Consider the following 14,070-nt stretch of genomic DNA (forward strand, 5'->3'; position numbering starts at 1 on the left):
AGGTGGGAGTCTGGGCTTGGTTTGTTTTCTAAGGGTCTGTCAGCAAAGGAGCAGATGGTAGGTCAGAGGGCTTTCCGGTGAGGCCTCTGCTTTGTCCTGGACCCTGGACTGCATTGCATTTGGGCATCATGGGGTCCCCCAGTCCTGGCAGATCCCCTGAGAATGCCAGGTACAAGGCACTTCCCACCTGTCCACCCAACCCCAGTCCAGATGTCCAGGCTCAGACCCTCCCCATTGGGCATTCTGGGTAAGAGGCAGAGGATCTGAGGAATGTGGCAGCATCAAATCCTGCTGCCTCAGCTCTCCCTGGCCCAGAGCCTGACAGGACAAATCCCATGCAAGCTGGGGAATATCAGCAATCAGGGGCTGTGAGGAGAGCTCACATGGCACTGAGGGAGAGTCTGGGGTGAGTGCAATGTCATCGAACAAGTCAAGAGTGGAGGCTTCTAGGGCAGCAAGGCTCAAGTTGGGGCTGGTGTGGGGTGCCTCCATGGGGGCCACAGCACAGGCCACTCCCAGGAAGGGGGACGGAGGCGGCAAGGGTGGCCTTCTGGCTGGCTGTCTCTGGGGAGTTGCCTCCTGGGACAGAATGGATAGGGCCAGGCGCTGGGTGGCAGCCTCAATCTTGGCGAACTGCCTGCAAGAGACATGAGTATTAGCTGTGTGTCTGCAAAGGACACCTCTGCTGTTGTCCCCTCTTTCCGTCCCCATTTTTCTTCTCCATGCTAATCTCTGTACCCTGGCTTTGTTTTCTTGAGTATGGTAAGGGAAACTCTAAACAGCTGTGAGGGTCCAATCCAACTCTAGGCACATTTTTGACATTACAGATTTATTATGACCCTATTTCCATATATAAAAGTGTAAACATGTCTCAAGGGAGTGCTTTCAAAGAAAGGTGCAGGGCAAGGCACCTGCAAGCCGAGGAGAGAGGTCAGCGCAGTCCCTGAATGGGACGTCCAGTCTCCTAAGCCAGAAGAGAATGAATGTCGGGTAAGCTGCTGGGTCTGTAAGCTGCTGTGACTGTTTGTTGCACACAGCGCGTGAGTGAAAGCAGTGAGACACACCAGTTGTGCTGTGTGACCCTTTCCTATACAGTCCCCAGACGGGTCGAACTGATTGACACCTGGGAGAGAAGGCAGGATGGTGGCCTAGGGGAAGGAGAAGCTACAAGATCCCTGGGGCGAGAAACCCCTTGGTTCCTGGATCTGAGTGTCACTCACACTAGTGGGTTCCCTTTGGGGAAATTCATGGCGCTCTTTACTAATGGTGTCTGTGTGGTATGGCGTGTACGTTAAACTTCCATAAAAGGTTTATTTTAAATATATATATCTGATGTCTGCAATGCCATGTTTATGAAATATCCAGAATAGGCAAATCCCAAGAAAGGAAAAACAGATTAGGCCTGGGGGAGGGGGCCTGGGGGTAGCTGGTTAATAGGAGTGATGAAAACCTACTGGAACTGGACAGTGATGGTTGAAACATGGTGAATGTATCAAACGCCACTCAACTGTACACTTTAAAATGGTGGATTGCAGGTTATGTGTATTTTGCAATGATTAGACATATTTCTGGGACTAGGGATGTGGCTCAGTGGTAGAGCACTTGCCTAGCATGTGTGAGGCCCTGGGTTCCATCCCCAACAGTGCAATATATATCTCCATCCAGGTATGGTGGCACATGCCTATAATCCCAGTGACTCAGGAGGCTGAGGCAGGAGGATCACAAGTCTGAGGATAGCCTCAGCAACCTCGTGAGTCCCTGTCTTTAAAAAATACATATATATTTTTTGGGTACCAGGGATTGAATTCAGGGGCACTCAACCACCAAGCCACATCCCCAGCCCTGTTTTGTATTTTATTTAGAGACAGGGTTTCACTGAGTTGCTTAGCTCCTCCCATAGCTGAGACTGGCTTTGAACTCAAGTCCTCCTGCCTCAGCCTCCCGAGCTGCTGGGATTACAGGTGTGTGCCGCCATGCTGGCCTGTCTTAAAAATAAATAAATGAATAAATAAGTAGGGCTGGGGATGTAGCTTAGTAATAAGGTGCCCCTGGTTCAGTCCCAAATATCAAATGTGTGTGTGTGTGTGTGTGTGTGTGTGCGCGCGTGTATCTTAAATAAGTGATACCTACCACTCTGAAACTGTCTTTGAGGCTGAGGAAGGTATTTCTGCTCTTAGCCCCAGGAAAACTTTCAGAAAGAAGAGGGCACGTTAAATGACAGGGAGAGAAGGACTGGAAGAGACAGAGACAGGCAGGAAGGCTTAAGTTTCACAACAACCAAATGCAATTTACGAGCTGGGCACCGTGGTGCACACCTGTGATCCCAGTGGCTTGGGAGGCTGAGGCAGGAGGATTAAAAGTTCAAAGCCAGTCTCAGAAATTTAGCAAGGCCCTCAGCAACTTAGCAAGATCCTGTCTCAAAATAAAACATAAAAAGGACTGAAGATGTGGCTCGGTGATACAGCACCCCTGGGTTCAATCCCCAGTATCAAAAACAAAACCAACAATAAAAAAAAGTGCAGTGTATAAGCCTTGATTGAGGCCGATGCAGAAGGATCACAAGTTCAAGGCCAGCCTCAGCAACTGAGACCCTGTCTCAAAATTAAAAATAAAAAGGTATGGCGTGGTGGCACGTGCCTGTAATCCTGGCTACTTGGGAGGCTGAGGCAGGGGGATCACAAGTTAGAGGCCAGCCTTAGCAACTTAACGAGACCCTCAGCAACTCAGTGAAACCCTGTCTCAAAATAGAAAGCGAAAAGGGCTGGTGGGTGCGACTCAGTGGTAGAGCATTTGCCTAGCACGAGTGAGGTGCCCTGGGTTCATCTGCAGTGCTGAAAAAAAAGGAGGAGGAGGAGGAGGAGAGGAGGACGAGGAGGAGGAAGGAAAAATATATAGGAAGGAAATATGCTCAATGCTGTGAGCAGTGAAACCCAAGTGTGATGGTCAGATCAGAGGTCCTCAGACCTGAGCACATCAGAATCACCCACAGGCGGTTGGAGAAGGAAGGTCCTGGCTGGAACCCTGTTCTGGTTCCGCCATTTGTGGGTGGGGTCTGGGAACCTGCCTTTCTGACGGTTCCAGGTGATGCTGGCATGCTCTGCTGGAGGTCTGGGGGTGACTCTTGAGAGCCACCACACCAGACAACTGCTTGGACTTTTCTGTAGGTTTGAAAATGTTCAGGAAGGGAAAAGCCCACGTGCAGAGGTGGGAGGCTTGCCAAGGGAGCAGGGCCTGAGGGTCCTGGGGGAAGCAGGGAGCAGGAGGTGCTGAGGACAGCCCTCCGCCAACTAGACTTTCTCAGGTTGAGCCCAGGTTCCCAGGGGAATGTGCTTCAGGCCGCCCAGCCCTCAAGGCATGGTGGGCAGCCTGGTCTCTGGAGAGCGTGGGGCAGAGCCTGGCATGGGGGCAGGGGTCATGCCTGGGATCTAACTGGTCAGGGGAAGTGTGGGGAATCTGGCAGTGACGGTAAGCACCAGCCCAGAAGCCAGACGGGGCGCTGGGGGTGGGCAGGGAACCTTGGGGTGGGGGCCCTGAAGCAACCGCACCTCTCTCAGCCTCCTCTTCCGTGACACAGGGACAGAGAGAACCTCCCATGGAGATTTTCAGGAGCATTCAGTGACATACTGTATGCCAATGTCCCAGCAGGTGACCTGACCCATAGCACGGTACTTGTTACTGTCCCATTTTGAGGGGCGAGCACAGGTAGGAGGGTCTGGGAGGGAGGTGGACTGGAAGAGAAGCTGCAGCATGTCGAGCTCCCCAGGCTGGCAGAGACAGGGGAGGGCAGTGCCAGGCAAAGGGAACACGGCTGCGAAGACTGGCAGCTGAATGGTGGGGGCTGGGTGGGGAGGAGGCTGGCCAGGGAGCCCAGGCTGAGGGGAGTGCACTTTGGACCCGAGGGCGATGGGAGTCTTTGGAAATGCCTGAGCAGGGGGAGACGGGGTGTGGGGTGTGGTCAGGAAGTTCTGCCTGGGAGCAGCAGTGCCAGCCCTGACTCCCACGGTGAACGCCTCTAGGCGCAGTTTCTGCAGTGGCTGCAGCAGGAGGATCACAAGTTCAAGGCCCATCTCAGCAACTTAGCGAGGCCCTAAGCAACTCGGTGAGACCCTGTCTCAAAATGTAAAAACAAGAAAGGCTGGGGATGTGGCTCTAGGTAAAGCACCCGGGGTTCAGTCCCCAGTGCCACAAAAAATAACATAAAATAAAAAATAAAAATGAAAACTAACTAAATGAAACGCGCCAGAGTGGAGCCCCACTCCCACCCATCACCCCACCTGCTGGCATCTACTGTCCTTCCCCAGGACCACTGCCTGTCTCACTGCCCACCGCACCCTAGGATCTGTTCAGAGCGCAGGGAGCCACCCCCGCCACGGTGTGCTCAGAGCTGGGCCTCTCCAGGAGCCGGTTTCTTCTGGTCCCTCCGTCCCTTTTTGTTCTTCTTGGTTCCCGGCTCCGGAGGACCCTGAGGGGGCCGCTTGTTCCCGCCTCAGGGCCTTTACATCGCAGCACCTGCCTGGGTGCTCTTCCCTCTGCAGTCCAGGGCTCCTCCCCGCACCCCCGGCACCCTCGTCAGGTCTTTGCTCAAAGCTCACCTTCCCAGTAAGGCTTTCCTAGGACACCTCCCTCGACACACCAGCTCCACAGCCTGCAGCCCCTTCTAACATGATCCATCATTTTTAAACACGGAGGCAAAATGTACACAGACCCACCATTTGAAAGTGTGCAGGTAATTCAGCGGCAGTTAGTTCACTCACAGTGTGTGCAGCTACCACCTCTGATTAGGTCCCAGCTTTCCATCACCCCCAAAGCAAAGCCCTAACCTATTAGCACCCCCAGTGGCCCTGAAGCCTGCATTTGGCTCTGTCTCTATGGATTTGCCTGGTCTGGACATTTTCACAAACGTGGAATCCTGTGCAATGCTGCCCTTTGTGGCCCACGACCTTCCCTTAGCACCATGTTTCAAGGTCATCCATGCCCTATACCACTGGGATATTTACTTGAGTCCTTCCTTCCCGTCTGCCACCCTCACAAGGACACATACTCTATGAAGGTAGGGGACTTCAGCTACTTTGCTCAGAGATGGGTCTCCAGGACATGCATGCCACAGGCCTAGCATACAGGTGTGATGGGCTGACAGATGTGGTTCCATGAGAATGTCATAGGCCAGACTCTAAGGGAAATGACTAAACAGACTCCATGTTGCTCTGAGACTCCATGTTATGTAGGAAATAAGCTTCTACCATGGGAACACTCCACCTCTGTCCCCATCATCAGTTACTTAGTGTGACATGTTTAGCAATACAAAATGACATTTCTTATGTAATGAAAAATTGCTCTCTTTTGATTCCTATTGCTCCTAAACAATGTGCCATGTGAACGGTGATTGTGTGGATGATAGTAACCATTCTTTAGTTTGTACCTAGGTAAGGGTCGTTTTGACCCACTTCCCCCTCTGTCCATGATCTCATGATGTTAGTTTGTAATTTCGAATCATAGCAACAGACACTTATGATTAATGTAATTTTTGGTATAAGAACCCCTACAACCCTGTGGTCGGGGCTGTTCTCCCAATAGCCATTTTTTGGGGCATCATGTGAGACAGTCAGCCGGCCAGCTTAATAAAGACTCTCAAATTTGAACTTCTCAGTGGTGATCAGTCTGTGCTTAGGTTGTGCCCCATAACACAGGGGGGCACTCAATAAATGCATAGTGAATGGCTCTGGAATCTAGCTCTTAGGTCTACTCCTGTCCTGTTGAGGTCTCTGGTCCCCACCCCCGCCCCTCCTCCCATTGCCCCCCACCCCACCCCTCCTCCCACCGCCCCCCACCTGGCCCCTCCTCCCACTGTCCTCCCCACCTGGCCTGTCCTCCCACCGCCCCCTCACCTGCAGATCTGGTTATGCAGGAACCTCCTGTGGTTGGGCCTCCTCTTGGGTGGCCGGGTGCGCCTGGGCTGCAGGGTCCGGAGCATGTGGGCTGCTGCCCCACTCACAAAAGCACACAGCTCTCGGGGGCTGGGCTCGGAGACCCGCAGTGCTGCAGGGACCCCAGGGTGCATGGCCAGGATACCCTGAAGTAACGTCCCAGGATGCTGCTGACAGAAAGCACTCCCCAAAATCTGTGAAGGGGGTGGTGGACGCAAGGGCACTGCCTGGGTTGGGGGTCAACCCTGGGAGGTAGGGTAAGGTCCCACTCGGATCCCTAACATGGTCCCTCAGAGCTGGACTCCGAGGCTTGAGGGACGTAGGTAAAGGGCTGATGCAGGGAGGCAAATGGCGGGGGGCGGGGGCAGGGGGGAGCTTTCTGTGTGCCTCCCAGGGGGCCAATTAGCACATAGTTGGACCTGGGATGTAGGACAGGGACACATAGGTGGGGGGACAGAGAAAAGCGCTTGGAGATAACCAATTAAGGGACAAAGGCCTTGTTAAGGAGGCCAGGCCAGGAGCAAGTCAATCTCCACGATTAGTGTTGAGGACCCTTAATTGGAGTCGGGGCGGGGGCAGGTGGAGAGCTGGCAGAGGAGGGGAGCCGGCCCTCGGGTGTGCGGCGAACGTCACAGCAGCCACATCGGCCACCCACCACCAGGTCCCAGCCAGCAGGAAGGCGGCTTCTGGGTGCTGACCACCAAATCCTGAGGTCACATGAGGTGTGAACAGGGAAGGGGAGAAGGTAAGGCAGGGAGCTCGGGGAGCGAGGAGAAAACACAGGTCGGGTCCCCACAGGCACTGCACTGGGACCTGTGCGGGAGAAGGGTCCTCTGTGACAGGTCTCCGGTTGGGGGCCTCCAGGGCCTTCCCTGTCTCAGGTTCTCCAGAGGCTCTGCCCTCTGGGTGCCCTGGCAGTGCTGCCCTGCTGGGCCCCTCCCTCCCTGCCTCTCGACACTGCTCCCCTCTCTGTCTCTGGAGTCTCAGTCTCTTTCAGTGTCTGTCTCTGATCTTTGTTCCTCTCAGGCCGAGAGGGGAGGCCCCAGGGCTGAGGGGAGTGGACTCCCATGTCTCTGGAGGATTGGAGGGCAGGAAGGGGCTGCTCCTGCTCTGGCTGAGGCATGGCCTTTGCTAGCCCAGTTCCAGGAGTTGACTTGCATTCCCCAGCCCCAGGAGACAAGAGCAACAGCTACAGGTAGCTCTGTCCCCACAGCCTAGGAACACGCAGGGCTGCCATCCCAGGCTCTGCCTTGGGGATCCTCCACCAGGCGGCGCCAACGTCTTGGCGGTGCTGGGAGATGAGGCTCAAGGTTCTGGGCTCAGAATTTGGCCCCTTCTGTGCCCTGCCACTGGTGAGGCTCACACCACCGACAGCCGACTTCATCCATGTTTGTCCAGGACCTGTGCTTCCATGTGCCGGTCAAGGATTTGCCAGGTTCTTTTCCCTATGCCAGCCGTCGTAATGGTGTCTGTGGTGACGGATTTCATCATTCAACAAGTCTGCCTCTCCTACGTTCAGAGATTGAGGATGCAACTGTCTGCCGCTGCAGGACGTAGGATGGAAGGACCCACAAACAAGCAATGAGAAAACGTCAGCTGGTGTGCGCTGTGGGTGTGCCAAGGCTAGAGCGCGAGATGGAGCACTGGCTGGGGGCACTCGGTCGGGGCAGCCCGCACTGAAGAGGTGACGCTTGTCCTGTAGCCTGCATGCGGAATGTGTCGGTTGGGGTTAGAATCTCACCTGAGGTCAGGGTCTTCTTCCAAGCTCACATGGCAGAGTTGATTTCCACGCATCTGTGGATTCCATGGAGGCTCACGTCCTTGAGGTCAGCAGGACAATCTCTGATGCCTCCCATCTCTGGCTTGTGGACACAGTCTTCAACAGCCCTGATTCCATCTGGTCCACCCAGGGCAGTCCAGAGCTAGGATCAATTGAAGTTCTTAGAGAAGTAGAATCTACTGTTTATCAACCTATCGATCAGTTCATCTAAATAGAAATGGATATATGCCAATGTAGACATATATCCAGAAAGAGATTTATTGTAAGATATTGGTTCATGTAGTTGTGGAGGCTGAGAAGTCTCCTGATATGCTTTCTTTTTTTTATTTTTAGTTGTGGATGGACACAATATTTTTACTTATTTATTTTCATGTGGTGCTGAGAATTGAACCCAGTGCCTCACATGTGCTAGGCAAGTGCTCTACCACAGAGCTACAATCCCAGTCCCTCTTTCTTTTCTTTTAATGAAAAGTAGGAAAGATTTATTTTGAGCTCATAGTTTCAGAGGTTCAGTTCATGATTAGCCATCTCCATAGTTCTGGGCCCAAGATGAAGCAGAACATCATGGTGGAAGGTCATGGCAGGGGAAAGCAGCTTGGGACATACTAGCCAGGAAGCGGGTGAAGAGAAGCCCTCCTGATCTGTCTTCTGCAAGCTGGAGACCCAGGAAAGTTGGTGGTATTCAGTATGTTTCATTTTCCACAATCTCAGTTATATGCAAACTTTGGTCTGAAAATCTTACATGGAAAATTCCAGAAACAAACCATTTGTGTGTCATTCTGAGTAGTGTGATGAAATCTCATACCTTCTCCCTCCTGTCAGTGTACCCATCCACTGTATGTGCTACCATTGGTTAATTGCTCAGTAGCCATCTCTGTTCTCAGATGAACTACTGAAGTGTCATCAAAGTGCTTGAATTTCAGCAGCCCTTGTTTCACCTAGTAATGGATCCAAAGCACAGGAGTAGTGATGCTGGTCATTCAGATACACCAAGGAGAAGCTGTAGTGCCTCCTTAAAGTGAAAAGGTGAACATTCTCAACTTAATAAAGGAAAAAAATTATGTAGTTTTGTTGTGTTTTAGTCAGTTTTTTTATAATTGTAACCAAAAGATCTGACAAGAACAACTAGAGAAGAAAAAGTTTATTTTGGCTCATGGTTTCAGAGGTCTTAGTTCACAGATGACTGATTCCTTAGCTCTGGACCCAAGGCAAGGCAGATCATCATGGCAGCAGAGCATGGTGGATGAAAGCACCTCAGACATGGCACCAGGAAGCAGAGAGAAAGTAAGTTCCATTCACCAGGGACAAATCATAAACCCCAAAGGCACACAGCCAGTGACCTTCCTCTAGCTACTCCTACATGGATTCCACGGCAGTTGCCTACAACTGCCATCCAGTTAGTCCATATCCATGGATTAACTAATGGATCAGGTCATACCTCTCATGAGCTAATCGTTTCACCTCTGAAAATTCTTACATTGTCTCACACATGAGTTTTTTGGGGATACCTCATATCAGAACCATAACATTCTGCCCCTAGCCCCTGAAAGCTCATGCCCATCTCACAATGCAAAATACATTTAGACCGTTTCCGAGAACCCTCATAGTCTCAACAGTTTCAGCACTGCCTAAAAGTACAAGTCCAAAGCCTCATCTGAGACTCAAGGCAAGTTAGATGAAAAGATCAAAAGGAATTTACATTTATCCAATATATAATGACACAGAGTAAACATTTCCATTCCACAAGGGAGTACCAGGGGCACAGAAAGAAGGGACAGGACCAAAGCAAGACTGAAATCCAGTTGGACAAGCCAGTCCTGTAGCTCCACGTCCAGCTTCTGGGTCACATGGCATGGTGATCTTCTCTCTAAAGGGCTGGTGTAGCTTCTATGGCTTTGCTGGTTGCAGCCCACCTGGATTCTCTCTTGGCTTGTCTCTGCTGGATTCCTGCAGCTTTCCTCTCCAGACATTCCACATTACTAGCATCTCTGAATCTCAGGGGTCTCCGCTACAGCTTTGGCTTTCTTTTTACATCTTCACACATTGTCCTCTCAGAGGTTGCCTGCAGAAATTCCAACGCTGCTACACTTTGCCTGACCTCCTAGGCCTTCCTTTGAAATCTTGGTGGAAACTTCAGTGACACCCTAAGTTCAGTATTCTGCAAACACGGTTGACGCCAAGGTTTCTCATCATCCTGAGCAGTAGCCAAGCCTCCTGGGACCACAGCTGCTGCAGTCTCTCAGTGCCTGGGCAGCTGAGCACAGTAGAACAACTTCCTTGGCCCCCCTGAGCAAGCAGGGCACCTCAATGGCCTCTTCTCAAAGGAATGTTTACTTCTATACCCTTAAGCCTAAGGTGGGTGTGGTCTTGCTAACTTTTAAGATGCCCTCAAATGTCTTTCCTACTGTTTCTGGGTAAAGCAGTTAGCACCTCTTTAGTGGCTGAAATCTCTTTTAAAAACACACTTTCCTGAGAACTAGTTTAGTCACACTTTTCTAACCAAACTGCAAGCTTTTCTGCTCTTCTTTCTGCTCCCGATTATTGTAGTAAACTTGGTCAAAAGCTGCCAGCAATATCCAGGTCACTGCCTGAATGCTGTGCTGCCTTAAAATTTCCTCCACCAGATTAATTAGTCCATTATCTTTAAATTCAGCCCCATAAAAAAAAATCTCAGGACATGGACAAAATGTAGATAACTTCTTTGCCAGAATGCAACACAAATGGCTTCTAGTCCAATTTCCAACAGAGCCCTCCTTCTCTTCTGAAACCTCATGAACCCAGTCTTTACTGTCCACAGGCCTTGTTGGCTCTTGAGCTCCCACCAGAATTGCCCATTTATCTCTGCTTACCACGTTCTAAGGATTTTCCAGCTTGCATCTCTAAATTTTTCAAAATTCCTCCTCTCAAAAACCAGCTCCAAAGGCTTCTGAAACACATGGTCAGTTTAGTCACAGCAACCATCCCACTTCTTTTTTTTTTTTTAATTTAATTAAGTTTTATTTTTCCAAACAGTTGATTGAACCTGTTCATGTGTCTTCACCAGCAGCTGGGGCATCTCCGCCCTTGGTATTCTGGTGTAACTTACTTGAGCTCTGTGCTTTGAACCCAGTTTGATGAGTCCTTTACTGAAGAGCTCCTGAAGGGCGGCCCTGGCCAGGGAACCTTGACTCTTCAGTCTCTCAGAGACCAGCTGGGGTGATAAGCTTATAGCTGGGAACTTCCTTACAGAGTTTGTCATAAATAGCTTTGTCAAATAAGACTAGATTGTCAAGCTTGTCCCGAACTTTGACTTTGGACCACTTCTTCTTTTTAGTTTGCCCTCAGATTTGTTCACTGGGTCCTTTTCTTTCTTGGCTGACTTTCTGCCATCTTATTTCTTCTCATCATCCTTGGGCAGCATTGTGAAGCCTGGAGAGCAGCAGCAGCTCCCCACTTTTTTTGGGGAGGTTGCTGAGGATTGAACCCAGGGTCATTCAACCACTAAGTCACATCCCCAGCCCTTTTTAAAATATTTTATTTAGAGACAGGGTCTCTCTAAGTTGCTTAGAGCCTCACTAAGATGCTGAGGCTGGCTTTGAACTCATGATTCTCCTGCCTCAGCCTCCTGAGCCACTGGGATTATGAGCATGTGCACCTGGGTCCCCCACTTATTGATAGCAATTTCTATCTTAGTCAGCTTTGCATTGCTGTGACCAAAAGATCTGAGGAGAACAACTTAGAGGAAGAAAAGTTTATTTTGGCTCACAGTTTCAGAGGTCTCAGTCCCCAGACAGCCAACTCCATAGCTCTGGGCCCAAGGTGAGGCAGAACATCATGGCAGAAGCATGTGGAGGAGAAAGTAGCTCCAGACATGGAAATCAGAAACTGGGCAGGGATAGGGAGTACATGCTGCACTCACCAGGGGCAAATATAAACCCCAAAGACACACACCCAGACCCACCTTCTCCAGCCTCTTTCCACCTACTGTTACCAGTTAATCCATATCATTGGATTAATCCACAGATTAGGTCATACCTCTCTCATAATCTAAAAATTTTACCCCTGAAAATTACTGCATTGGTTCATACATGAGCTTTTGAGGGACACCACATATCTCAATCATAAGGGGTTACAAAGATTGCCAGGTACAGTGGCACACACCTGTAATCCCAGCAGCTGGGGAGGCTGAGGTAGGAGGATCATGAGTTCATAGCCAGCCTCACGAAAAGTGAGGTGCTAAGCAACTCAGCGAGATCCTTTCTCTAAATAAAATACAAAATAGGGTTGGGGATGTGGCTCAGTGGCCGATTGCCCCTGAGTTCAATCCCTGGTACCCCTGCAAAAAAGAGGTTACAAAGATCTATTGTAAGAACAATTTTTTTACCTACGAAAATGTGAAGAAAGGCAAAGAAATTTGTGCAAGTTTTGCTGTCACACCTCAAATTGCCAAAGTTATGGCATGATGTGAGGTACGTGCTTATTTAAGATGGAAAAGGCATTAAATGTCAGGCATGGTGGTGCAAGCCTGTAATCCCAACAACTCGGGAGGCTGGGGCAGGAGCATCATAAATTTGAGGCTAGCCTGGGCAATGTAGCAAGAACCTGTCTCAAATAAAAGGGGCCAGGGATGTAGCTCAGTTGTAGAGCGCCCATAGGTTCAATCCCTAGTATCCTCCACCCAACACAAAAGGTATTAAGTTTGTGTATGTATAGGGAAAAAAGCATATGAAAGGTTTGGTATTATTCTGTTTCCACTGGAGGATTCTTGGAACATGTTTCTTATACTTGGAAGGCCTAAGAACCAGGAGCAGATCAATGATCCAGCTCAACCCTTTGGCAAAGATAAATTCCACCTCCTCTGCAGGTTGTCTGAGGTCTGCCCATTGTGGAAAAGGCTGTTGGCCTTACTTGGCATGCCAATCAATGTCTCTGGAAACACCCACAATGATTAACCAGTTGTCCTTTGGCCCAGTCAAAAAGACACATGAAATTGGCCATCGCATTTCCCTTTGATTAACTTGAAGTCAACTGATTAGGAGCCTTAATTACATCTGCCTGGATCCCTCTGCCTTTGCCACAGCAGATGACATCATATCATAGGCATAACTACTTGAATCCAAGGGCATGGGTCTCTGGGGATCATCACAGGAGTGGTGACCACTGTTACAGAGGAAATTCTGCATATACCTTAGTCCACTTTTTCATAGTATTTAAAACAGAGGAGAGTGCTTTCCCTGTGCAAGACCTGTGAAAACCTGATACGGATTGGTCTGGGGTCTGGGCACCTCAGGACTGGAATGGGTAGTGATGATTTTGGGTTATCTTATCTATGTCAGTTTTCTTGTAGGCACACGGGATTCAATGATGCCTTCGCAGGGCTAACAGAGGGGTCTACATACAAGGGTTCAAAAGCAAGTCAAGCACAGAACTGATGTGGGATGAGGTGATAATGTCCCAAGACTACTTTTTGGCTTGGAGAATGCTGGATCCGGGGCTCACATGAGCTTCCTCCCATCCTTGGTTCCAAGAGGTTGTACCATGGTTTTTAAGACAAACTTATTTAATGTGCATTACAGTCAGTTGCTCAAGGCCTCTTCTAGACCTTTGCTTACCTTCCACTCCAAAGCAGAGAATGCTGAGGGCAAAGCCTGTCCCAGCTCCCTTGTTAACAACTCTGGGTAGGGGGGTTAAAGGGGCTGAGTTGAAGGCTCTTTTCACCACGGCAGGAATCCTCCGGTGGCAGGGCCTACCCTCCACATCCACTTCCCCAACCCAGCCCTCAGCCTCCATAATTTTTTGATGGGTGTCTCAAAAGCTAAAGTAAAAGGAATGTTTGGGTTGAGCTGGATGTCAAGGATTTTACAAGCAGGAATGCCCTGCAGACATAGCCCAGACCCTGCAGGGCAAGCGTGGGTCTAAATCGGCTCAGAGTTCCAGGCCTGGCAACCTTTGGAGGTACCCGGCTGTCATAAGGAATGTGAATGTATTTGGTGCCACTCGATCTAGCAGGTAGAGGTTCGGACTTCTGCTGACCACCCAACGCACAGGACCGCCCACAGTAAGAACGACCGAAGCCACTGTCACTAGTGCCCTGGTTGAAACACCCTGCTGTTGGACGAGTGGCGCTGGGGCAGAACGAGCTTCCCCAAGGTCAGGAGGGTAAGAGACTCGGCCTCGGTTTCCCCGCCGGAGCGCCCACGCCAGCGGCGAGTGGGCCGGCTTCCTAAGAGCGCTGCCCGAACCGTTTCGGGGCACCGCAGGACGCAGCTCGCTGCTCTTGCCGCGCTTCGCAGCCAGCCCTTTTCCACCCGCTCCCGCAGCGCCAAGGCTGTGGCCGGGGGGGCGGGGCCCGGCGCGGCGCGTGCGTCATGACGCACGACGCGAGTC

At 50.7% G+C, this 14,070-nt stretch overlaps 1 protein-coding gene and 1 pseudogene across 1 annotated transcript; both read right to left on the reverse strand.

Moving 5' to 3' along the window:
• Window positions 1–37: 37 nt before the first annotated feature.
• C16H19orf85 (chromosome 16 C19orf85 homolog) lies at window positions 38–6,058 on the reverse strand. The gene is made up of 2 exons (XM_047528829.1): window positions 5,886–6,058; window positions 38–637 (listed from the first exon to the last, which is right to left on the reverse strand). The coding sequence occupies exons 1-2, from the start codon at window positions 6,056–6,058 to the stop codon at window positions 127–129; spliced, it is 684 nt and encodes a 227-aa protein (XP_047384785.1). The 3' UTR covers window positions 38–126.
• A 4,565-nt stretch (window positions 6,059–10,623) lies between these two features.
• On the reverse strand, window positions 10,624–11,104 carry LOC124966041 (40S ribosomal protein S25-like; annotated as a pseudogene).
• Between the last annotated feature and the right edge of the window lie 2,966 nt (window positions 11,105–14,070).

Source organism: Sciurus carolinensis, chromosome 16 (assembly GCF_902686445.1).
Source record: "Sciurus carolinensis chromosome 16, mSciCar1.2, whole genome shotgun sequence".
NCBI lineage: Eukaryota > Metazoa > Chordata > Mammalia > Rodentia > Sciuridae > Sciurus > Sciurus carolinensis.

Coding starts and splice junctions, on each gene's coding strand:
- C16H19orf85 (XM_047528829.1), bottom strand. CDS start 6,058: ATGCACCCTGGGGTCCCTGCAGCACTGCGGGTCTCCGAGCCCAGCCCC. Junction 638..5,885: donor CTGCATAACCAGATCTGCAG/GTGAGGGGGCGG, acceptor TGTCTCTTGCAG/GCAGTTCGCCAAGATTGAGG.